We start from the raw sequence: 25339 nt of genomic DNA, 5'->3' as shown, positions 1-25339 counted from the left end.
ACACACACCACAACCTGCCTCTCCTCCACATTGCCAGGCTTCCCTTCTCTAGGAAGCTTTCCCACACAGAACTCGCCCATTTTTTCCAACCAGCCAGCAGAGTCATTGATTCTTCCTACCCCCCCAAATCTTCTTGAAGGGACTTGGGGGGGAGGCGCAGAACCCTGCCAGAGGGCTAATGCGCACTCCCCGGGGGCAGGCTGGGCCATGCAGAAGCTGGAGTGTGGCAAAGAGTTCTCCAGAGTGTATTTTTGGCTGAGACACCCTTTGCGATGCATCACTTACTCCTTCATGCATGTCCCAGAGTACCTCGGTCCCCGCGATTGAGGCAAACACACACATAGGGACCGGTCGACCGACGGCGCAGTCTGCCTCAGAATCAAGCCGCTTCTACACAGCAGCAGGCTGATTCCTTGGCGAACTGGGAACGTCACTGAGCATTTAACTTCCAGAAGGGTTTCGGCCTTCAGGTCTATTTAGTGTGTCTCGGCAGGGGAAAACATCTTGGGCATCAGAAAATAAGGCGGGGGGGGGAATGTATCCATAGTAAATGGGGCCCTTTAGTGGTTCCCAACCAGGTGGGATGAAATCTCCAAGGTGAAGGTCACAGGGCGGCTGTCTGGCTCAGATCAATGAAATGCAGCGGGAGGCAGCTCGTTCAGAAAGCTTAGAGGTGACCAAACCTGAGAACGCGCACATTTTTCTTTGTGTAACAGGTGATAGAGAGGACAAACCGCTCTGATCATCTGCCCTCAACAAAATTCTTCTGCTAGCTCATCTGTAACCGACTGTCAAAAGGTATAAAACACGTACTTTTCCGAATCACGTATTCCTCCTCCGACGGCTTTCTTTCTGTCTTTCTTTTGTGAAGAAACTTCTTCATCGTTTTGGGGCTTTTACTAGACTCCTGTAAGGACGGAGGTTTTCTTTATGAATTAGAATTCTCCCCCCAAAAACAAATGAAAAAGAGCAAATGAAATTAAACCAAATGGCTCTCTCTTATTTTGACGGTCTCCAGAGGGCATCTAAATTTAATAATGCACACAATAAATGGCTCCAATAAGCTCTAAAAGGTAACATAAAACAGAGGCAATGACACTGTCCTCTCAATTGCCAGAGGGACAGGTGCCCATCTGTAGAGAAAGTAGTGGGTGTCAATCCTAGGGAAATAACCGTATTCCTAACTTGGTTTAGGGTCCTCACTGATACAGTTTTAAGGGAATTGAATAACAATTATAGTACACACTGCTTTTCAAAGAGCTTCAAAGTGGTATAAATACATTTTCCCTAGCAACAGTCCCCCAAAGAAGAATATTAATTTCCATTTGTCAGATGGGAAAATCAAGGCAGAGGGACTGAATACTTTCCCTGAAGTCGGAGAGAAGAGGCAAATGAGGGCTCTCTGCATAAATAACTCAGGGTTGGCAGTCACAGGTGCAGACCCAAGCCTAGATATACATATCTAAAACCGTAGGTTTTTTTTAAAGATTTTTATTTATTTATTTGACAGAGATCACAAGTAGGCAGAGAGGCAGGCATAGAGAGAGAGGAGGAAGCAGGCTCCCCCCTTGAGAAGAGAGCCCGATGTGGGGCTCGATCCCAGGACCCTGGGATCATGACCTGAGCCGAAGGCAGAGGCTTTAACCCACTGAGCCACCCAGGCGCCCCTAAAGCCATATTTTTAATTAGGAGATGACAGAGCCACGAATTATTGAGTTTGCCTTTGCCGTCTGAATAACCAGTGCCCGTAACCAAGTAAATGGATTAGAATGGCGACCATTCTTCTCCCAATCTCCCATGCGATGCATCTATGTGATGTGTGGATAATAATTAGTACCTTAAAATATATGGAACAAAGAATTTAATTTTTTCCACTCAGCCACAATGACCCACTTAGGCTTGAAAACAGACAGCCATGGAAAACTCGCATGTGACAAAAATAACAGGAAAAAGAGCATTAAAACACATACACACACACAAGGAAAACAGGCCTTTTTAGGGCGTCTAAGACGTCGTTTTCAAACGTATTTCCCAAGAGCCTGCTTTTTTGAAGAAAGTACTTACATGTCAGATTTGCATCTTCATTTTTTAGCCACCAATCAGAACAAGGGACAAAACAAGCATAAAGGAAAGCTTCATTCATCAAAGGTTACGGCACAGCATTATAACGTCACTGTAAGCCAAAGATATCGTTCTACCCTTACCTTTAAGATATAAGACATCCTCTAAAGTGAATATGTAAAGAAAGAGAAGATGAGCGTGAGAGGTCGATGGTTATAATGACCAAATCCATTTATCAACAATTCTAAAACAACATTTGAAATGTTAGTGTCATCATCAGTTACACAGAGAATATCATCACGTTTCCCACATTAGTCTCAGATGCAAATATCACCATGCAAAAAGCCCAAGGAATACAGTTCCGTGCAGAGTAACAAATACTGAAAGTAACCGAAATACACACTACATAGTAAGGACATATTAATAACTCTCTTCTCCCAGTGGAAACGACATGATCATGCCTTAGGATTAGTTCTGGGAAGGATTAAGTCAACTTAACCCTTCACCAGCACTTGAACTTAGTGACTGACAATTACAAAATAGCCATCGTTAAAAAGGGGACCCATGTAACTATGAAGTGGCCCTCCTGGTTCATGTAATCAGAGAAGAAAACTGAATGCTTGCGGGTATCATGGGCCAAATTCCAAAGCAAACCTGTGGGCCTGTTTCCTGGCCCAATTCTGAACAGAGGTAGGTAATAAGGATTTAGCTTTCTCCTGTCGTGCCCAGTTGAAATGATCAAAAAATCCTCCAGTGTCCAAAGATTGTTTTATTTTTACTGCACTCAGAGTTGGAGGCAACAATTAATCGAAATAGTAGCACGGTGTTTGAGATGGAGACAAACTTAAAATTGAGCTGAATCTGTGTCACGCATCGAAACACAGGTTCGATGTAGAAATATATGCTGTCTTTGCCCCCTAATTCCAAGACGCACCTCATAACCCTCACAGACTTAAACCTTCACTCGGTAAGACCTGGGTAAAGAACAGTTCCTAATAAACGAGGCTCTTTACTGAAAGCTGGAATGATGAGAAACAGCTTAGGGGGGAAAAGTAATAAAAAACACTGTGGATGGAAAAAGTAATAGTCCACACATCCACAGAGGGCACTGACTGACACTTCCTGACTGCAACTTTCAGGAAAACATAGAACCTTGAAGTCCCCACACTACCGAAATACCCAATGCCCTCTAAGGTTATTGCCTAGAAGCTTCTGCTTAAAGGACATTCTTTTCATTGAGTTCTTTTCCCCTCCCAACTGCAGCAAAAAGTCCAGCCCCTCATAGTTCAGACCCAGGGCCTGGTCCCGTAGACTTTTCTGGTTTGGCTTAACAGATCAGAATAATCCCAAATGCAGAACTGGGTCTGCTTGGGTGGAAATTCAAGTCCAGTGAAGCGGCCCTTGTGTATACACATCGGACCATGAGAGAGGTGAACTAGAGGCACTCTGGGAGGGGACCCAGGAACTCAGGCAGTGCACACAAACCCTGCGGATAGCTGATAAATAAGAAATCCCCGAGTCTGACAATTCCCAAGTGATTAACGTGTATGCCATAGCATAAATTCCAGCACATTCCCACTGAACTCTTTGTAATGAGCTAGGAAATGAGCTTGTCAGAAGCATTTTATACCATAAGTAGCAAAAATTACCTCTTTATAACCTAGTGCTGCTGACGGTCTAAGTGGAGGTGCAGGTCGCAGACAACTTAAACTCCACGGCTTTATAATCTGAGGAGGTTCCAGGGGTCCTCGGGGCTGTCCAGTAGAGCTAAAAGACTGGGAAAATGTCTGATGAGATGTTGGCAATCTGCCATCTGAACCCGACCTTGGGCCAACATGGCGAGAGAACAGCAACAGTGTTGTTGGATCAGCAAAGCCAGCCACAGGAAGGAAAAGGTGGGAAAACAAAAGTGTCCCGTTTGAGAACTGGCACTTTCCAGTCCAGCTTATGGGGGTCTCTGAGCAACAGCACCCCACTGACTCAACATCCTATGATCCTGTCTTCCCTCTCTCTGCTGGAATTTCATGCAAGCCAGGGGTGGCCTTCTTTTAGAAGAGAGGAAAGCAGAGTTAACCTCGAATGGGTTCAGTCACACGTTGGGCGCTCGACTAGGTGCCGAAATAGGTTATTTCACCAGAACAACTGAAGACGAACATCAGCAAAGCAAAGAAACTAGTTGGCGACTGACAAAGCCAAGATTTGAACTCAGGTCCAATGCCAAAGCCCTCGTTCTTCCCACCGCAACACGCAGTGCTCGAGACTGGAGTTTTGGCATGGCCGGTATGAGTGTTAACAGAGAACACGGCAATCTTCGCTCTCACTTAACAAGTACGGTAAAATCTCATCAATTCCAATTCCAGGATGTCCAAATTCATGATAACTCAGAAGAAGCAATGCTGGAAGTTTACCCTTGAAGGTGACCTAGTGAATGTGGTGGCATAAATGAGATTTGGAGGGGTGGGGAGACCCTTAGGACCATCAAACAGAAGTTCACACCTCTAGGTACACCTCTGTCTTAACTTGGATGGACGCTTGTCCAAAACCAGCCATCGGAATTCATGAGGTCTTATTGTACTTCGAAACCTACAGACACAGACGAGCCGAAGTCTTAGGGCATGCTTGCTACTTCTCATAAGTCCTCTGCAGGCAGGTCTGACGAGAGCCTCAACAACCCCCAGACAGCACAAGTGGGCCACTTACGGAATGGGCGCTGCAAGATGACGATGACGTTTTAGATAACGAGCTGCAGGAGGCGGGTCCCCGGATGAGTCTGCACAGCTGCTCCAGCCACTCCTGGAAGTCCTGACTGCTGTTGCAGTGGATGACGATTCTCTCGATGTTACCTGCATCATCCGACGGGGAGCATTTGGAGACGAGAGGCGAGAAGCCTGAGCCCGCCTCCTCCATAAACAGACTCAACACAACTAAGACTCGCACCTAGAGAATAACCCTGTGGAAGCTTCTATGTCAGGAGGAACAGTTCATGAGGTCAGGAAATTAAGTATCTGTATCTGATTTCTAACACTGTCCCTGACTTCTACTGCTTACAGAATCGGAGGAAAGGAGTGTTAAACTTCAAACAAACTCACAGGGCAAAAATTGAAGGCCAGGGCCCATCTCAGCCCGCCGTGAGAATTCTGGACTGCCTCACTGAACTATTCAAAGTTGAAACGGGACCAACATCTAATCTCAGGCTCCCTCCTGGGGAAGAAGAGGGTGAGGCCTGGGGTCATTATCCCAGTGTCAGCCACTGTGCCAAGTCCATACAAAAAAAATACCACTGTCACATGGCAATCACACAGGCCTGGCAAAAAAAGGCACCACAGGCCAAAAGGTCAGGCTTGGCATTTTCCTCAGTTTGTGCTTTTATGTCAGTCCATTTTGTTATTTCTGAGTTCTAACAAGCAGCTCTTATGAAGGAAGAGATTGAAACTAATGGCAAAGCCGAGGTTTCCAAATGACCAGGAGACTGTGTTCCATCGCTGGGCCCTAATTATACTCTGCCTTGCCCAGGTAAAACTCACTCAGAGGCTTATCACAGAAAATAATGACATTAATTTACTCAAATTCCATTTCGTCCCAAAAAGGATTTCAAGTAGCTACTTGAAAAAAGAGAAAATTACCTACCTGTGATTTCAAATGTGTTGTCATTCCCTTCGATTTCATCTAATCTAGTCACCACCATTCCCGCTACTGGTATTTTTCCCTATCAAGAAAAGAACATTCCCATTAAGTCTGTGGTTATATGCATCTCTGCTTATGTCTATTAGATTTTTGTGACCCTCTCAAGAATCACTGCTGAATGACAGCTGGACAGATTCCTCTGTCCTGTCAATAGATAGTATATTTCCCTGCTTTCAGTTTTCATTAGACAAGGAAGCAAGGAGGAAATGTGGGTTGTGTTTTGCTAAAACGCCCTAAACCATACGGTGGGGATTTACAAACAGCTCACTTTTTTTTCTGACACATTTGCAGGAGAATCTGTCAACAAAGTAAGATTCAAAAAAAAAAAAAAAAGTCCAATTTTATGAAAATTAGTAATTGCTACAACAGATAAAACAGGCAACCGTAATCACGGCCCTCCATATTTGGGGAGCAGGTTGAAGGAAGTTTAACTTCCTAAGGAGTTTCATGATTTGTACCTCAGAACCCCGAATCCGCTTTATAGTTTCTCAGCAGTAATGATATGAGACGAGCCCGTGAAACTTTGCTGCGCATTTATCCGGTTGCACACTTAAGAGTTCTTTTTTAAACATGCATAGGTTATGCTCATAACCAGAGCAGTGGACATTGCAGATAAACTCATTACAGCAATATAAAGGTTTCTGACCTAAGGAACATCTGATCTTATAAGCTGTTTAATTACAACAAAGGGTCAGAACATTCTGTGTTCTCTGGCTGGACCTTTTTACGCCACAGTAGAAATATTGCATCTGGATGGAAACCTGTTTTCACTCTGGATCCTGCTATGTGTTTTATATGAAATCTGCTAACCTGGTAGATAAAGCCACTCATCCGAGGACTTGCCGATAACATTATCAGGACACTGGAGAATAACAGAAGGTACCGCTCCTCTTTTTCCTAAAGTGAAATGAAACACGCTAAGCAGAGAACAGAAGTTGGACATTTTATTTGTTAAGAATTTCAGGAGTCCCTACTGTGTAACACAGAGCTTGTGGGAGGCAATGAAACACGAACGGTGACCTTTTAAAAAAGATACCCAACCTCAAGGCACCAAATTAGGTGGATTTTGGGGCACCTGGGTGGCTCAGTGGGTTAAAGCCTCTGCCTTCGGCTCAGGTCATGATCCCAGGGTCCTGGGATCGAGCCCCACATCGAGCTCTCTGCTCAGCACGGGGCCTGCTTCCCCTCACCCACCCTCCTCTCTCTCTGCCTGCCTCTCTGCCTACTTGTGATCTCTGTCTGTCGAATAAATAAATAAAATCTTTAAAAAAAAAACTAGGTGGATTTTGCTTTGAAAGGAGTACAAACCCATGGTGTATCTCTCTTCTGTCTCTACGTAACAGTGAGATACGAAAAACCATGCTGGTTTCCCAAGTATACACACCTGAGTTGTCACGTGGTTTATGCCAAGGCATGAGGCTCGGGGGTCACAAAAGGAAAACGATTTTCCTTTGAAAAGGAGCAAAACAGAAGGGGTTTCCAGGTGACAGGAAGTTTCCTATGCTCTAGCATGTGTCTTAAATTCTTATTCATAAAATTACTTTTAACCGATAAGAACAAGAGAACTATCGTACCCATGTAACGTGAAAAAGTAAATACTTTTGGAAAACAGCACAAAACAAAATTTCACACAGGAGGGCTTCTCCGAACCCCTTTAAACAGAGAGGCGATTAGCAGGTGCAAAAACACCAGCTGTGTTAGCGCTAATGATCCTTATGCCTCTCTCCATCTCCTTCCTTGCACTTGAGAAGGGCAGTCCTTTGAGGCTCACTCTTCTAGTAAGTTCTCTGCAGCCTCTCACATCTTTCTATTGCCTGGTTTCCTTCTATAGACACTTCATTTCTTCCTTCTCCTTCTAGCAGCCGCTCCTGCTTAGCTAGTTTCTTCCCTTTTGCCTTTACCATCCTCCTACCTCCCGTCCTGCCGGGCCTTCACGGGCCCCTGAGGCTCCTTCTTCATCACACAGGCCCGCCTCGTGCTATTCACAGATGCTGTGGTTTTTACGACTGAGGGTCTGGGCCAACCCCGTGTGGACCAAGTCTACGGGCGCCCTTTTCCCCCACAGCGTTTGCTCACTTTGTGTCTCCGTCACGTTCTGGTAATTCTTGCCACATTTTGAGCTTGTTCTGGTGATCAATGATCAGGACACACAGAAGGCTCCGAGGATGATTAGCCCTTCTGTAGCCACAGAGTGTTTCTGATGAAGCTACAGGCTGTGTTTAGACATGACCCCGTTGCACACTTAATAAACTACAGGTCGGCGTAAAGGCAACTTTCATACACACCGAGGGACTGGCACCTTGATGTGACTCACTTCCCTGAACTGCCGGCTTCGTGGCGGGGCTCTGGAAGCGGACCTCCAGCACCTCCCAGGTACGCCAGGGCCCGGTGCCTCGACATTCTCTTGCCAAATTACTTGCTGCCTTATTTTTCTCCCCATTGATTCCTCCCTGACTGGGGCCCCACTGCCCTCTCGAAGTCATCAATAACTGCCTTCTGGCGAAATCCATTGGCTTCTTCTTGGTCTCCGCACTCCTTGACCTCTGAACCTTCGGCCGCACTCAGCAGGCTGACCGCTTTCCACCGCCTTTCCCTCCCGGGGTTTCCATGACAACACAGTACCCCAGTCCCCTCTGGCCGGCCCTCCCTTCTCTCTTCAACCTAGAGGTTCATCCCAAAGGTGTGAAAGACTTAACAGTTGGACTCCCGGTCCCATCAGCCCTCCCCAGGGTATCTGCGTCTTGAATGAGATTGCTTGTTAACCCCCAGTCATGAATCTCTGACAGAGACCTGTCAGGGGCTATAGGGACATGTTTTGGGACAGGAACGGCAATTCTAACACCCGATAAATCATACCAGGTGACACAAGCAACCTTCCTCCCCTACTCTGCCCCCTTCCTAAAAGACGTAATCCATCTTCAGCCTCCCGTGCTTCTCTCTGGGTGTTTGCTTCCGAGGAAGGTGCATCTGTCAGGGACATCTAAGCCTCTGCCTCCGGCTCTGCCCGCCCACCCACCGTCCTCTGCTGCTATAACAGCTGCCTACAAGACCACCCCCGCCCGGGGACCTACAGCGGGTTACCTGCAGGTGAACGCGTCTAAGAGGACATCTGTCATCTCCAGCCCACGGGTCACTGCTCCCTCTCCACCTGCCCTCCTAACTGGGGCCCAGATCGGCTCCCTGCAGTTTCACTTTCCCCGCCACTGCCTTCACGGGGTGGACAGGGGTCCTTCTCACTTCACAGCCCAGCTGGTCCTTCTGTGGCTAGCCCCCTCCCCTCTGGATTAAGTATCATCGACACCCCCTTCGTGGCATTTCTATACAACTTGACCCTCTAGCAGCCCCGTGGCCCACTGGGTGGACCTGAATGGCTACTACCCGACGCCTGGGGCTCTCAAAAGCCGACTCTCGTCTTGCTCCATCTCCTTCCTTCTCGCAGCACACCTCCTCTGCTGCTGACCTACCTTGGCACAAGGCCACGCTCCCGTTCTCTCCTGAGCTAAGAATGGCCTCTCCCTTATGGGATCCTCGCCTTTTCTCTTCATGGCCCCCCTCCTCTGGTCCTAGCTCCGTAAGGTCTGCTCGCTCTCTCCCTCCTCTAAACGTCTGTGGAATGCACCGTGAAGACCACATGCCCTGCGCTGACCCCCTGGGTCTGGTCTCTAGCTGCAGCGCCCATCCACCTGTTTCCAAGACATTCCTTAAAGGTGGGGATCATCACACCTCCTCTCCCCCTACCAAGAGTGCCGGGCAAGGAAGAACTGCTCAGTTTCTTGGAACGTTCAAGCACTTGACCTTGATGGAAGGCCAAATCAAAGGGGAAAAAAAAAAAGGAAAGATGGAAGCAAGGGCTTTGGGGTTTGAAATGTCTTACCTCGCATGTTCCATACTGCACCATTACTTGTGACATAAACAGCACATTTCCCAAGGTTTTAATACTCTCTCCTTCCCAGGCCTGGATAGGCTCAGAAAGTATCTGCAACTCCAGCTGTTTTCTCTTTCTAAGATCTTGGCACTGCCCCTACGGAACCAAAGGAGAACACAATGGAACAGGAATTTCCAGACCAAAGTGAGAGGAAGCTTTGGACTTTCAGATTTCCACTGAGTCCCTATTCCTCAGCTGGACAGAAAGATCCACTATCCTAACTCTCTAGTCAAATGTTTTGTGAGGAAGAGCTACTTTTGCCAAAAGATGAAGATAGTGTGGTAGCAGGAACCAATAAATAAATAAATGTAATAAATAAATAAATACATTTATTTCGTGTACGAGCGATCTCATTTACTGTGGCACAGCCCTATACTTTAGGGACTAGCAGGAGATTGGGGCGGGGGAAACATACTAAGTTAATTTTCATTCCTAAGAGAACTGTGAAAAAGAGATACAACTGAATTTTACACATACAAACTGGAAATACAAGCCAGGAAACAATATGTGGGATATGAATACGTGTGAAGTTATTTCTTAGAGTATCATTCCAAGTTGAATATGATAATGAGCATATGGTTAGTTATGTTACTGTTTCCAAATAAATGTCATCGTTTTGGGGGGTGTGTTTTCTATAAAATCTCTGCTGTCCCTTTCAGCTACGTGGAAACTGGAAGACATCGGTTCACTCTGCACACATTTCTGAAGCATCTATACTGGGGAAATGGTCAGAAAGAAACAGTATTCGTTCAAAAAGGAATGTTACATTCACTTTACATAGGACAAAATAAAGGGGACACAAAGAGTAGTAAATGCCAAGGGTTTCAGTGGGCTGTTCGATTCGGTTGAGTCATGTAACTGTTTTCAACCTGTGACAACAGCAATTTTTAAAAATATATTTTTAAAAGATTTTTTATTTGTTTATTTGACACAGAGAGAGAGACAGCAAGAAAGCGAACACAAGCAGGGGGAGTGGAAGAGGGAGAAGCAGGTTTCCTGCTGAGCAGGGAGCCTGATGTGGGGCTCGATCCCAGGACCCCAGGATTGTGACCTGAGCCCCCAAGGCAGACGCTTAAGAGTGAGCCCCCCAGGCATCCCGACAATAGCAATTTTAACCTAATACCTTATTCTGGTTTTTGACTTGCTGTTTACCTGTGGACACGCCAGGCACTGATCTTTCAACAGCAATAAAAATGAGGCGACGGTGAATGTCGCATCATAAGCTTATAGCAAGAATCCTAACTAACCACGGATCCCAACCACTTGGAATGCCACGGAAATGTCTAAAGCTCAACTTGGGGCGCCTGGGTGGCACAGTTGGCTAAGCATCCAGCTCTGGGTTTTGGCTCAGGTCATGATCTCGGGGTCGTGAGATCGAGTCCTGCATCTGGCTTCATGCTCAGCGCGGTCTGCTTGAGGTTCTCTCTCGTCTTCCCTCTGCCCCTCCCGTCTGTGCTCGCTCACTCTCAAACAAATAAAAAGATCTTTAAAAAAATGAAGCTAAACCCAATCAATCGCCCAGTAAACTCTATCTCTTCTCCTGAAATGCCACCAAGTGGTTTTACATCAGTGGGTTCAAGGAGACATTAACCATCAGGCTCAAGATGTAAGATTACAGGTAGCTTTGATAGCAATCTCTTTAAAGCAATTGGATCTTAGTAGGTTTTCTCCTTTTAGATTTGATGCAGGATTTCTTTTTCATATGCAAAGAATAAACTCACACCTTTTGGCATAGATAGATGAATCCAGTACTGACACCGATCAGCGAATGACAAGCTACACAGACATAAGGTAAACGACATGGGGGTAAAGACAAAGAGACAAAAGGAAACCCCCCACCTACACAGTAATGCTTAATGTGGCAGAGACTTCAAATGTGAGCTCTTTATGCCCTCAGCCTGGCAACCTTTCATAGGTAAGCATGATTTTTTGGAAGACAAAATTAAATGAAGCAATCACTGCGATACTGTCGCTGAAGCTTATTGTTTCCACTCTACAGACCTTTGCATGAGGAAAGAAATGTTCCACCCAAGTCACTTTTTTAGGAACAAAGCATACAAAATGGAGAATGAGAATGTGAGAGCATCACCTACCATGAGCGTTTTGAAGGCTATGATTGCTTTCAGAATATCCTGGTGATCCGGATGCGTGTCCTAGTAAACGAGTACATTGTAAAATCAGTATTAAAGGAGAACAGATCAGCCGTGGTCAGGGGTCAGGGGTGGCAGGAGGGTGTGGCCGCCAGGAGACAGGAAATCTGAGGGGATGATGGAACTATCCTGTATCTCCATTGTGGCAATGGTAACAGGAATCTACACGCATGATAAAAGCCAAAGGAAGGAAGTCCATTTTACTGGAGGCTAATTTAAATATCACTTGAGCACTTGGCATCTCAGCGCCTCCAATGACCAGGTGACCAAGAAACAAAGACAGCTGATGGCACATCATGGACTTGGCAACGACATCGTCCATGTGGTTCTGGAGACTTTAGATAATAACTAATCAGCAGTTGGGCGCAGGGGAGGCATCATCAGGCCATGTTGTTAATACATGGTAAGAGGTGGGAACCGAGTGGCGGGTAGAGAAAAATCAATCCCATCTCACTTCCTAAAATGCCGTCACTTTCCCTCAGCAGGCTCAACATGGCAGGTGGGATCAAAATGCCAGGTTTTGTACCACTGTGCTATCTACGGTCCGCAGTCCCGTGGTACTTAACGACCCTGGCAAGTGGGCAGGTTCAAGAACGGCTTTGAGGACTGCTCCTGAAGGGAAAGGGGAGATTTCTGGGGAGGCTGCAGACCCGACATGGGGCCAGATGTCTACCTAACCTCTGGGATTCAGCTGGGATAATGGAAGGACAAAAACTGCTGCTCCACTGGCCTTCAGTAAGAAAACACAGAGCTGACAGCCCCAGGTCCGGAGACAGCATCTCACCGGATGGCGAGCCGGTGCTGAGGCTGCGGGTTAGCTGATGGTGGGAAGCAGCAAGCAGCCAAAGGCAGGTGACCAGCAGCAAATGGAGGCAGGCGTGTGGACGGGCTCCAATTCAAGGAAGCCCAAGACAGAGGACCCAGGCAGTGGGCGGGGGGGTGGGGGCACCTGGGGATTCTTCGCCTCAAACTGAGGGTGCATTAGTACTCCAGCATTGAGCTGTAACAGAAACGGAGGCCACTGGTTTCTGGATTTTGGCGATAAGCAAGGAGGGGCAAACCTCAAACGGTCCGGCAAACTGGTTTAGCTTTTGGAAAGGCATCCAGAGGTCAACACCTTCCCAAGCCCTAACTGAAATTTCATTCCGGCAGGCTTTACTCACTAGGTCCCCACTGCCTCTAGCTTTCCGGCAGGTCAAATAACCTGAGAATGTGGTTTTGCTCAGAGTGCGTGCTTTCAATCTTTACAAATGCTGACAAGACCGGCAGCGTGCAACCTTTCTCTTTAAAGATAATCAAACCCTTTAAAACCTCAAAACCTTCCCCCAGACACAGGAAGAACAACTAGGTAGGGTAAATGCAGCCTCCCTCAGAGAGCCCTCCTCTCCCACCCACACCTCAAACACCCATGCTCGATGGCGTGAGGATGATTCTAGAAGCTATCCCTGTTGCTTGGTTTTTAATGAAAGGATCTGGCCTCTTCCTGAAACAGTATTCCATGATCGGGCCTCAATGCAAATCTTAATATTCAGAAAAGATTATAGCTATGCCACAGCTGTTGCCAATCAACTCTTAAGTTGATAAACACGAATGTGAGGGAACGTTGATGCTGGTCTACGGATACACAGACAGATAAACTAATCCTGGACCCATTTACGAATCTTTAAGGAAATTCCAGAATGTTCCAGCATAATCCAGAGTCAGAAAGCTCAATGATCGATATATTTATCCCTGTCTATAGTGAAAGTGGTATTTATATTTTCTGGTGTTTTGCTTTGTTTATCTCCCCAGATCAGGTGGTTCATATACCAGAACAGCAGACGATCTTGGTCAATTTTGACTGAACCACCATCTACAGAGGAGGAAAACCTAAGTCAACTTGAGAGAAGCAGTAGCACCGAGGCTGGGAGGGAGAATGATCGTGAACATTTAGTAGTGAAGGACAGGGGCCTTTCAGTTGCAAGATGAATAAATTCTGGGGATCTAACATGCAGCACAGTGGTTCTAGTCTATAGTGCTGTATTGTACTTGAAATTCACTGACAGTATATCTGAAGTGTTCTCATCATAAAAAAAATTAATGACTCCATAAGGTGAAGGTGCGAATTAACTTGCTCATGATAATTATCTCATAATCTCTACATATATTAAGCCATCCCACTGTACACTTAAAAAAAAACACATTGTACAACCTACACATACACAGTTTTTATTTATACCCGAATAAAGGTGGAAAAAATAAAGAAGTAAAAGTAAGAAAACCTTTGGAGTTATTTCGCTGCATCAAGGGGGAAGCTAGAAGCCCAGCAGGAGGAAAGACTGGATCAAGTGAAATGGGAAACCAAGGCTTTTCCTGAATTCCTCAGTGAGGTTAGTCTGGAGGGAGACTGGCTGCTTCCTTCAGAGCAGAGGCCCATACCTTGCCTTCCCTTACCTCCATGTGCCGTTCCAACTCCTGCAAGAGAGTAACGTACTTTTCCAGTCGCATGAATGGTTTGCTGAGGCTGGTTGTTAAAATGAGGATCCCTGGGCTGGATGCACCTTGACTTTCCATGAACTGTTCCAGATCATCACTAGCAAAAGAATGACCATGGTCTCGTTAACTGCTTCATGTCCCAAGTACAGAATTAGCAACCAAACACTATTTTCCTGTGTTTCGCACAATACAAAACCAAAGAGAAATCAGTTTCATTAATCCAAATGTTGTCCGATTCATCTCAACTCCATTCAGTAAACTTTTACTCAGCCTAGCACTGGGGCTCCTGCCGTGAGCCACTCTGCTCACCCAACAATCACTTACTGACAGCTACGAAGTAACAGGGATACCCTGGGAGGATGGAGTGCCCTGGACCTGGAGTCATAAATCAGGGCTGGTGACCCTGGATCATGATAGTTACCTGGCGTCAGCTGACTCATCTGTAAAACAGAAATTAAACCTACTTCCCACTAAGATTCTGAAATTCGCCACTGGGGTCTGTTTCACGGTGAGGGTGAGGTTTTCCGGTGCATTTAATCCTCTTTAATATGCGCAACGGCCCTTCAACCCAGGTGTTATCCTCATTTTACAGATGAAAAAGCTGAGACTCAGGAAGAGTGAGTAATCGGAAGTAAATGGCTGAGTTGGGGTTCAAGCCCCGGTCTGAAGTCAAACCCTCTGGTCTTTCCATGACACTACATGCCCCTGTGTTAGAAAAGTATTTTGTAAACTTTAAAGTAGTTTGTAAAAGCATTTGTATTACTATATTACTGTGCCAAGGCAAATACCTTGCTAAAATCACATCTTTAGAAACTACCATTAAGCTGTGATTTCCAGCTTAATGGAAACTCAATTGATGTTAAATTTCCAACCAGGAGCATAAAGTGCACAAAGAGGTTTAAAAATTCATTGCATATAAAATATAATTAGGAAAATAACTCGAATTTGGAGAGTGCATTTAGTAGAAATGTAATTTAGAGAAAATCACTTTTCCTAATTTCTTTTCAATTTGGTAAACAAGTCTTATTTTTTCTTTTCATGACTAAATAAGTCCCCCGTCCTCAATGTTCTCCTCTAATTGATAAAAGGCTCGTGACAATTAAAAGCAAATACTAACATGTACTTTGTTATTACTTTCCATGCAGCATTTTAACTTTTAGGCTTGCTGAATATTATGAAAGAGGTTTTTTTATTTAACTCAATTTAACATGAGTTCATCGGCTACTGGGAGGAAATGAACATTTTACTGTGCAACAAAAGAATAAAACTGTCTTAAAAAAGCTGCTGCCCATTACAATAACTAGATCCTGCAAGATGCATTTTACTAAGCCAAATAAACTTAATCCACAAATTAATGTCATTATACAAAAATGTAGGACTCAAATTTATATTGTACCAAAGAACAAGCTAAACGTGGTTTTTAGTTCTATACAGCCTGTTGGAAATGTCAATGGGTTGAGGCTTGTTTTTCAAGCTTCACATGTTCTGTACGAGTGATGTGAGACAAGAGAAGCAGTTGTCAATGTATCAGTGTTGTCTTAGACTCAACAAAACCTTGATCTCACAGAACACAGGGTGCATGGGGCTCTGGGATGCTCTGGCTTGGGCTGGAAGGCCCCAGAAAACTATCTTACCTTCTGATATCTCTACAGAGCTCATAACCATATCATATAAGAGTGTTTCTGTGGAACCTCTGCCTAGATTTCTACTCTGAATGATGAGAACAGCTGGAAAAGGATCAGATATTCCCCCCACAACACACACACACACCCTTCTGCTCACCCCCCTTTCATGGAAATCACTGGAAAGGGGGAAGTGAGGCCCGAGGAGCTTTTTCACTCATCTAGTCCCTGCTCCCTGCGAAGAGACTCTTTTTCATTCCCACCACTTTTTATTTGTGATCGGTCTCACTCGCTCCCTTCCCTGGTTCCTCAAAGGCACAGACAGAACCGAACCCAGTCTCAGAATGTTCCCTAGGCGCCTCGTCCCCGAAGCAAGTTACATAACACAACTCTGGGTTTTTCTCGAAGTCTTCATTGCTAACAACAGGGTAAACAGAGTGACAGCTAACAAGAGGAAAAGGGCACAGTGGTGACACAGTGGTGTCTGTCATTGCAGTGGAGACAGAAGTACAGTTCAGACCTTTTTGAGGGCTCACTCTCCCCTCTCTCACTCTCTCTTTCAATCCGGGTCCCTTTCCCTCATGAAAAGGAGGGGAGCCACACTAAAGCACGGGAGAGAAGTGGGTATTTTTGTAAGGGAGAGCTTATTCCCAGGAAGAAGCAAGAGCTACAGTAAGAAGCCTGAAGGGGAGAGAGAGGGGAAATCCCAAAAGACCTCAGCCAGGGGATAACAAAAGACTGGGGCCGTCATTCAAATATATGTAAATATGGGGACACATCAAAGTTGGGGTCTGCTTCTATACCCATATTCAGATAATATGTTACTGCATTTTTAACAAGGTGCCAACACACGCCATGAATTTTAAAGCCATAGCCCTTGCCCAAACGGCAGGCGCATCGCTGGTATGATACTGCCACCTGCAGGCTGCAGGGGAGAAGTTCAACTGACCGGCCTGCTCTGCCGGGAGTGATTTTCCAGTGTCTAATCACCAACAGATTCGGCCGGGAAAGAACAGAAATCCACCCATGTCCTTGTTTCAGCTGACACCTTCATCAAAAACGGGAATCTAGGGGTGCCTGGGGGGCTCAGTCGGTTAAGTGTCCGACTTGATTTCAGCTCAGGTCATGATCTCAGGGTCATGAGATGGAGGCCCACATTGGGCTTCACACTCAGCAGTGAGTGCTAAAGTTTCTGTTTCTCTCTCTCTCTCTCTCTCTCTCACTCCCTCTGCCACTCACCCCCACTCACCTTCTCTCTCTCCAAGTAAATCAATCTTTTTTTAAAAAGATAATAAAACAGGACTTTAGACTGAAATTTCTGTAAATTTCATTCAACTATGCCTTGCCTCTACTAGTCGGCATGAATCACAAGACGCCTGTAACAGAGTTGAGATTATATTAGAGGCACATCTGGGGTTTACCCCCAAGCACTTCAATTTTTACCCCTTACATGCAAATTAAAGGTGAGATCAAAATTCAGTTCTATGGGACTCCAATGAGTCTTCCATCATTTCAAGGGATACTGGTAAGACTCTCAAAAACCATTACTAACCAAAATATGATAAATGATACGATAATCTCTCCCCAAAGTCAAGAACCTCTAGATTAACTTGAAATCATAACGTTTGAAGGAATCTGTACTGTTACTTATAAAATTAAATTCCTAATGTGGGTAAATGTAGTCAGTGACGTTTCGACGCGCAGAGTTACAACAGAAACTTCTCTGAACACTACACAAGTCTGCTCCTGGAGGCACACCATTTCTTTCTGGAATTGTTGTTCTCAGATTAAAAGGATGAGAATTTTATTTTTATTTTTTTATTTATTATTTATATTTATTTATATTGTTATTAAGAAATTTGCTTTTATACACACAGGATGTTTACGTATCCACCACAGGAAGAATGCTTCTGGATCTTTTCTGCTTCTTTTTTTTTTTTTTAAGATTTTATTTATTTATTTGACAGGCAGAGATCACAAGTAGGCAGAGAGGCAGGCAGAGAGAGGAAGGGAAGCAGGCTCCCTGCTGTGCAGAGAGCCTGATGCGGGGCTCAATCCCAGGACCCTGGGATCATGACCTGAGCCGAAGGCAGCGGCTTAACCCACTGAGCCACCCAGGCGCCCCTCTTTTCTGCTTCTTTACTGAAGATAAGTAGTAAAGTATGAAAAGATTCCTAGAAATGATAAAACCAAATTCAGGACTGCGGTTCCCTGTGGCACAGAAGGGAGGAGCAGGAACTAGGAGAGAGCACACACAGGTCTCCAACTCAGCAGACTTTGTTTCTTACACTGACTGGTGGCCACCGGGGTGGACTTGATTTTATCTGTTTTTTGTCTGCTGGTAATACCGCATACCTTTCTCCTAAAGAGCAACTAGGAGCCGGAAGCCCATGAATAAAGGTAGAAATAAGGAGTGGTAACAACTACCTTGTGCTAGCTGCTGGTTCCTCTGTACACATTATCTCATTTAATTCCTACACCTGAAGAAGCCAATTCCTGGCCAGTGTGGCTGAGAGGTCAGAGGCTCCCTTCTCTACTCAGCACCCCAACCCCCCCACACACACATAGGGAGGAGGCTCAACCCCAGGCAGGCTGGAAACACTGGGACCCAACACTCTCACCCCCACTCACTTGTTGGGCAGAGCTTCTGTGCTGGGAGATGCAAGCAGAGGAGACCAGAGGCCAGTGGCACAAAGATTTTGCCTAGGGAGGAAGGCAGCCTATAGGACCAGAGAGTTCTGAAGCTCTCCCCCAGAGGAACTGGTTTTAGTTGAGAAAGAGTGTGGGGAGGGACACCTGGCTGGCAACGTGGGTAGATCATGTGACTCTTGATGGGAGGGAAGGGGGGGCGGGTCATGAGCTTGAGCCCTACATTGCGGGTAGAGCCTATTTAAAAAAAAAAAAAAAGGAAAAAAGAAAAAAAATGTGGGGGAAACCCAAGCCTAAAGGCTCTTGCAAGAACAAGGAAGATTTTGGTGGTGAGCAAATGAGAGGTTGCTGGCAGCTCTTCTTAATTAAGAGCAGGAATCTAAACCCTGGGCCAGTTAGGTCGCGAGAGAGACCCAAAGAGACAGCCAAGAAGGGTCAAAACAAACATCGAAGACCGGTCTCAAAAACTACCCCTGCCCAGAGACGCCTAGGTAGCTCAGTCATTAAGCGTCTGCCTTCGGCGGGTCCTGGGATCGAGCCCCGCATCGGGCTCCCTGCTCATGGGGGAGCCTGCTTCTTCCTCTCCCACTCCCCCTGCTTGTGTTCCCTCTCTTACCGTGTCTCTCTCTGTCAAATAAATAAAATCTTGAAAAAAAAAAAAAAACTACCCCTGCCTGAACGTCATTGGGTCAGATGACAGATCATTTATGCCCCTAGGGAATGGTCAGAAACTTGAGCGTAATCAGCTGGAAATTAGTGGAGCGGGCAGTGGGAGGATACGCGGAATTGGCGCAGACAGCTCAGCAGGAAAATTGGGGAAACATGGGCAAAGAGAACCCTGCTAACAAAACCACCATCCTTCCAGAGTGACTGGGCGCAGTGACCAAGGCCTGGCCCTCTGAGGAGTGACATCAGAGGTGCACACGGTGGGTAAAACAGACCTCACTAAAAGAGGCCATCAAGTCACTAAACAAACAAGCGAACGACAACAAAAACACACCCCCAGGAGGGGAGAAAGGAATCAGTATCCAGAGTTGCTAAACCTGAAATTGCATGAAGTGTCTAGTTTTCAAAACAACAACAAAAATATGTAACACGCCAAGAAACAGGAGTGTGTGACCCATATACAGGAGATAAGAAGACACAAAAGAAGTTGTCTGCGAGAGTGACAAATGGTCAGATCCAACAAAGACTTCAAAGTAGTCATTATAAATGCATTTTAAGAACAAAAGGAAGGGCGCCTGGGTGGCTCAGTCAGTTAAGCCTCTGCCTTCGGCTCAGGTCAGGATCTCAGGGTCCTGGGATCGAGCCCCGAATGAGGCTCTCTGCTCAGCGTTGAGTATTAGTAGAGAAATTACAGGGAAAAAAAAGAGCCAAATGGAAATTCTGGGGTTAAAAAGTACAATAACTGAAATTTTAAAATTTGCTGGAGATGCTCAAGAGTAGGTGTGAACTGGCAAAAGAATCAGTGACTTTAATGATAGAGTCATAGAGCTAATGTAATCTGAGAAAACAGAGGGTGGGGAGAGAGATGAATAAAGAAAAATGAATCCATTTCAGACTGAAAACTTCCTAAACTTGAGGAAAATGTTAATGTACATAACCAAAAAGCTCAATGAATTCCAGGTAGGAGAGATACAAAAAGATCCATGTACAAATTATAGTAAAGATGCTGAGAGACAAAAACAAAAAGAAAATCTGAAAATGAGAATGAGAAAAACAGCTCATCGTGGGCTAGGGAACCTGAGGAAGATTATAACCGCTAATTTCTCCTCAGAGTTAATAAGGGCACAGAGGTAGTGAAATGACATATTCAAGGTAAAGAAACAAAACTGCCCACCAAGAATTCTATATTCATCCAAACTGTCTTTCAAAAATGTAGGTGGGAAGAAAACATTCCCCAATAAACAAAAACAGAGAATTCTGCGCTGGAAGACCCACCTTACAAGAAATATGAAAATTAGATGATAAAATCAAGTTAATCCAGATGTAAATTCAAAACCACATAGAAAACAGAGCACCAGCAAAGGTAATCATGCAATTATGAAAGACAGTACAAATACCTATTTCTCCTTTTTGTCTTAACTAATATAAAAACAAATGTATAAAGCAATATTATATACCCATATTATGGAGCCTGTAACATATAGAAATGTGATATATTTCACAACCATAGCACAGTGGAGGTGGGTGGAAAGCTCTATTGGAGGAAAGATATGATATCAGAGAGTAACTCAAATCCTCAGGAAGAAATAAAGATAGGGGTGCCTGGGTGCCTTAAGCTTCTGCCTTCAGCTCAGGTCATGATCTCAGGGACCTGGGATAGAGCCCCCCATCGGGCTTTCTGCTGAGCGGGGAGCCTGCTTCCCCCCCTCTCTGCCTGCCTCTCTGCCTACTTGTGATCTCTCTCTGTCAAATAAATAAAAATCTTTTTTTTTTTTAAAGATTTTATTTATTTATTTATTTGACAGAGAGAGAGAGAGAGCACAAGTAGACAGAGAGGCAGGCAGAGAGAGGGGGAAGCAGGCTCACTGCCGAGCAGAGAACCCGATGCGGGGCTCGATCCCAGGACCCTGAGATCATGACCTGAGCCGAAGGCAGAGGCTTAACCCACTGAGCCACCCAGGTGCCCCTAAATAAAAATCTTTTAAAAAAAATATAAACACATAGTAAATAAGAATGTTAATGGAACAGATGTTCTAAACATATCCTTGTTCTCCTTTCCTCTCTCAGTTTCATTAATACACATAAAATTACATAAAATAATATTTATAGCAACATTACTGGGTTTGTAGCATAGAGATATAATACATATAATAGTAGCCCGAAAAAGGGAAGAGGATACAAAGCTACACTAGCAGTAACATTAGTATATCTCACTAGAATTAAGTTAGTGTGAATATAAAGGAGATGCTGATAAGTTAAGAGATATATATCTATATCTATATATATATATCTTCCATATATTTTATATATATGTGTGTGTGTGTATGTATAACTATACACACACACACACACACACACACACACACATATATGGAAAGTCTCATTGCAATTGCCAAAAAAAGAATTAAAAAAAAAATCATTGAGGGGCGCCTGGGTGGCTCAGTGGGTTAAGCCACTGCCTTCGGCTCAGGTCATGATCTCAGAGTCCTGGGATCGGGCCCCGCATCGGGCTCTCTGCTCAGCGGGGAGCCTGCTTCTTCCTTTCTCTCTGCCTGCTTCTCTGCCTGCTTGTGATCTCTCTCTGTCAAATAAATAAATAAAATCTTTAAAAAAAAATCATTGAAAGACTTCTGGTTTCAGCTCTAACATGTAAAGAGTTTGGAGGGCATCATTACTATTCTCACAAGAAAAAACACTGAACTATCTGAAAATCAATGACTTTTCTTAGATCCACTGGGAATTGAGATCCCAGGGAAAACCATGCCCCCCCCCCCCAAATCTGGAAGGACCAGTAAATACTGAGAATTAAAACAGAGATCCGCTTCCTTGAAAGAGAAGCCACTGGAGCCAGTAACTAGTAGCAACACTCAAATGCTAATTTTGATGAATTTTAAGAGTTTAAGTGTGGACTAGCTAGACAGTTAAAAACTCCCAGTGACCCAGTCTTGGGATCCCAATACTTTTGTGGGTTTTGCATCCACAAGCCCACTCAAGTTCTCCTAGTGACAATCGGAGAAAAATCCCCTTGCATACTTTTCTTACACTTAAAACTTGTTTAGGGGGGTAGATCTCATGCTATTTATATTTTTTGCCACAATAAAAGTAAAAGGGAAAAATTCTTCTAAAGTGGAGGAGAGGGGCACCTGGGTGGCTCAGTGGGTTATGAGTCTGACTCTTGATCTCAGCTTGGGTCTTGATCTCAGGGTCATGAGTTGAAGCCCCACACTGGGCTTCATGCCCAGAGTGGAGCCTACTTAAAAGAAAAAAACAGCAGAGGGAGAAATAATACTTCCTCAATCAGACTAAAACTGAGGGAAATTTTCACTAGTAGACCACCTTTGCAAAAATTGTTAAAAGAAGTTCTTCAGAGAAAAGGAAACTTAGTTCTACATAAAAAAGGAAGAGTGTCAGAGAATACTACACACAAGTGAAAGAAAACCTTTCTTTTTCCTGAGTCTTAATGGATCTAAGAGATAACTGTTCAAAGTAATAGACAATATATCGGGTTATTTTACCTTATGGATAAATTAAATGAATGAGAACAATGTTCTAAGAGGTTAGGGGGGAATTGAGAATACTCTGTTATAAGGTACCTAGGCTACCTATGGAATGAAAGTGTTAATGTAAAAGTGCTGTTAGATTAGTTATAAATGGTTATTATAAACTCTAGGGAACCCACTAAAGTTTTTCCAGAAGTATAATATGCTAGGAGAGAAGATAAAATGAAATCATATATTTAACTAAAACCAGAGAAGTCAGTGAAAGGGGGGTAGTAAAGAAACAAAGAACAAGTACAATGAAAACAAAACAGTTATAAACATGGTAAACATGAATCCAACTATATCAATAACCACTTTAAACATAAATGGTCTCGATATGCCAATTAAAAGACAGAGACCATCAGAGTGGATTAAAAAACAAGACTCAACTGTAGATTGTATGTAAAATATTGATAGAACAAAAGGAAAAGGATGCAAAAGATACATTTAAAAATAGCTGGATTAGCTACATTAATTTCAGAAAAACCTGACTTCAGAACAAGGAAAATTATCAGGGATAAAGAGGGAGCATTATGTTCCATGCTCTTGGATTGGAAGAACAAATACTGTGAAAATGTCTATGCTACCTAAAGCAATCCACACTTTTAATGCAATCCCTATCAAAATCCCATCAATTTTTTTCAAAGAACAAAAAGATCCATGTACTTTTTGGTTATGTACATTAACATTTTCCTCAAGTTTAGGAAGTTTTCAGTCTGAAATGGATTCATTTTTCTTTATTCATCTCTCTCCCCACCCTCTGTTTTCTCAGATTACATTAGCTCTATCACTCTATCATTAAAGTCACTGATTCTTTTGCCAGTTCACACCTACTCTTGAGCATCTCCAGGAACATATAATCCTAAAATTTATATGGAACCAGAAAAGACCCCGAATAGCCACAGGAATGTTGAAAAGGAAAGCCAAAGTTGGGGGCATCACAATTCCAGACTTCAAGCTCTATTACAAAGCTATAATCATCAATACAGTATGGTACTGGCACAAAAACAGACACATAAATCAGTGCGACAGAATAGAGAGCTCAGAAATGGACCCTTAACTCCATGGTCAACTAACCTTCAACAAATTTTCAACAAATTTTTAAGTTTTTCTTTCACTTTTTTGAAGCAAGAGTATAACTCATGAGGGGCAAAGGATGTGTTTTGTGGAAGTTTAATGCCTAAGGGGGATGTTTGTTATAAAGCTAAATATATTTTTAAAAGTTAATTTCTCTTAAGTCAGTCAGAGAAAGACAACTATCATATGATCTCCCTGATTTGAGGAAGTTGAGAGGCAACGTGAGGGGTTTGGGGGATAGGAAAGGAGTAAATGAAACAAGATGGGATTGGGAGGGAGACAAACTATTAGAGACTCTTAACCTCACAAAACAAACTGAGGGTTGCTGGGGGTGAGGGGGTCGGGATAGGGTGGCTGGGTTATGGACATTGGGGAGGGTGTGTGCTATGGTGAGTGCTGTGAAGTGTGTAAGCCTGGCGATTCACAGACCTGTACCCTGGGGCTAATAATACATTATATGTTAATAAAAAATAAAAAATTTTAAAAAAGAGGGAGCAGGGGCGCCTGGGTGGCTCAGTGGGTTGAGGCCTCTGCCTTCGGCTCAGGTCATGATCCCGGGGTCCTGGGATCGAGCCCCGCATCGTGCTCTCTGCTCAGCAGGGAGCCTGCTTCCCCCTCTCTCTCTGCCTGCTTGTGATCTCTGTCTGTCAAATAAATAAATAAAATCTTAAAAAAATAATAAAAAAGAGGGAGCATTACATAAAGATAAAAGGGCCAATTCTCTGACAAGACAAAACAATCCTTAACACGAATACACCTAACAACGGAACATCAAAATACATGAGGCAAACACTGACAGAACTGAAAGGAGAAGTAGATAAATCCACTATTGTGGTTAGAGACCTCAACATCCCCCTATCAGTAATCAACAGATCCAGCAGATGGAAAATTAGTAAAGATACAGCTGAAACAGACAGCACTGTCAATCTCGTAATCTAATTTACATTTACAGAATACTTCATCTAACCACAGCAAAATATATATTCTTCTCAAGCTCACATGGAACATTCACCAAGATAGATCCAATTCTGAGATATAAAACAATTTAACAAATTTGTAAAGCTAGAAATCAACAAAGGGTGCTGGGACATTAGACATATGCAAAAGAATGAAGCTGGACCCCTACCTCATACCGTATGCAAAAATTAACTAAAAAATAGATTAAAGAGCTAAATGTAAGTAAGAGATAACAGTATAAAATTTTTAAATAAGCACAAATCCTCATGACCTGGATTAGTAACAGTTTTTTAGCTATAACATCAAAAGCACAAGCAACAGCAGGAAAACAGATATATTGGACATCATCAAAATTAAACGTGAATTAAGACTTCTGTGCTTCAAAGGACACCATCAAAAAAGTGAAAAGACAGGGGCGCCTGGGTGGCTCAGTGGGATAGGGCCTCTGCCTTTGGCTCAGGTCGTGATCCCAGAGTCCTGGGATTGAGCCCTGTGTTGGGCTCCCTGCTCGGCGGGGAGCCTGCTTCCCCTCTC

The 25339-nt window shown here is 44.2% G+C and overlaps 1 protein-coding gene across 7 annotated transcripts in view; it reads right to left on the bottom strand.

Annotated features, from left to right (window-relative positions):
- Positions 1 to 25339, bottom strand: part of ARHGEF6 (Rac/Cdc42 guanine nucleotide exchange factor 6) — a 99489-nt gene that overhangs the window by 6000 nt on the left and 68150 nt on the right. For 2 of the 7 annotated variants that reach the window (XM_032841440.1, XM_032841442.1), the window contains 9 exons: positions 14254 to 14392; positions 11764 to 11823; positions 9620 to 9766; positions 6556 to 6642; positions 5689 to 5767; positions 4762 to 4904; positions 3711 to 3848; positions 2205 to 2225; positions 814 to 907 (listed from right to left, as the gene is read on the bottom strand). In XM_032841440.1, the coding sequence (XP_032697331.1) occupies positions 814 to 907; positions 2205 to 2225; positions 3711 to 3848; positions 4762 to 4904; positions 5689 to 5767; positions 6556 to 6642; positions 9620 to 9766; positions 11764 to 11823; positions 14254 to 14392 (908 nt within the window). Of the gene's footprint in view, positions 1 to 813; positions 908 to 1601; positions 2128 to 2168; positions 2226 to 3710; positions 3849 to 4761; positions 4905 to 5688; positions 5768 to 6555; positions 6643 to 9619; positions 9767 to 11763; positions 11824 to 14253; positions 14393 to 25339 lie in introns of those variants that run through there. The other 5 variants (XM_032841436.1, XM_032841441.1, XM_032841437.1 and 2 more) reach the window with 5 other exon arrangements.

This window comes from Lontra canadensis, unplaced genomic scaffold, assembly GCF_010015895.1.
Source record: "Lontra canadensis isolate GAN:19392208 unplaced genomic scaffold, GSC_riverotter_1.0 scaffold123, whole genome shotgun sequence".
Classification (NCBI taxonomy): Eukaryota; Metazoa; Chordata; class Mammalia; order Carnivora; family Mustelidae; genus Lontra; species Lontra canadensis.
This window is presented reverse-complemented; position numbering and strand designations above follow the sequence as displayed.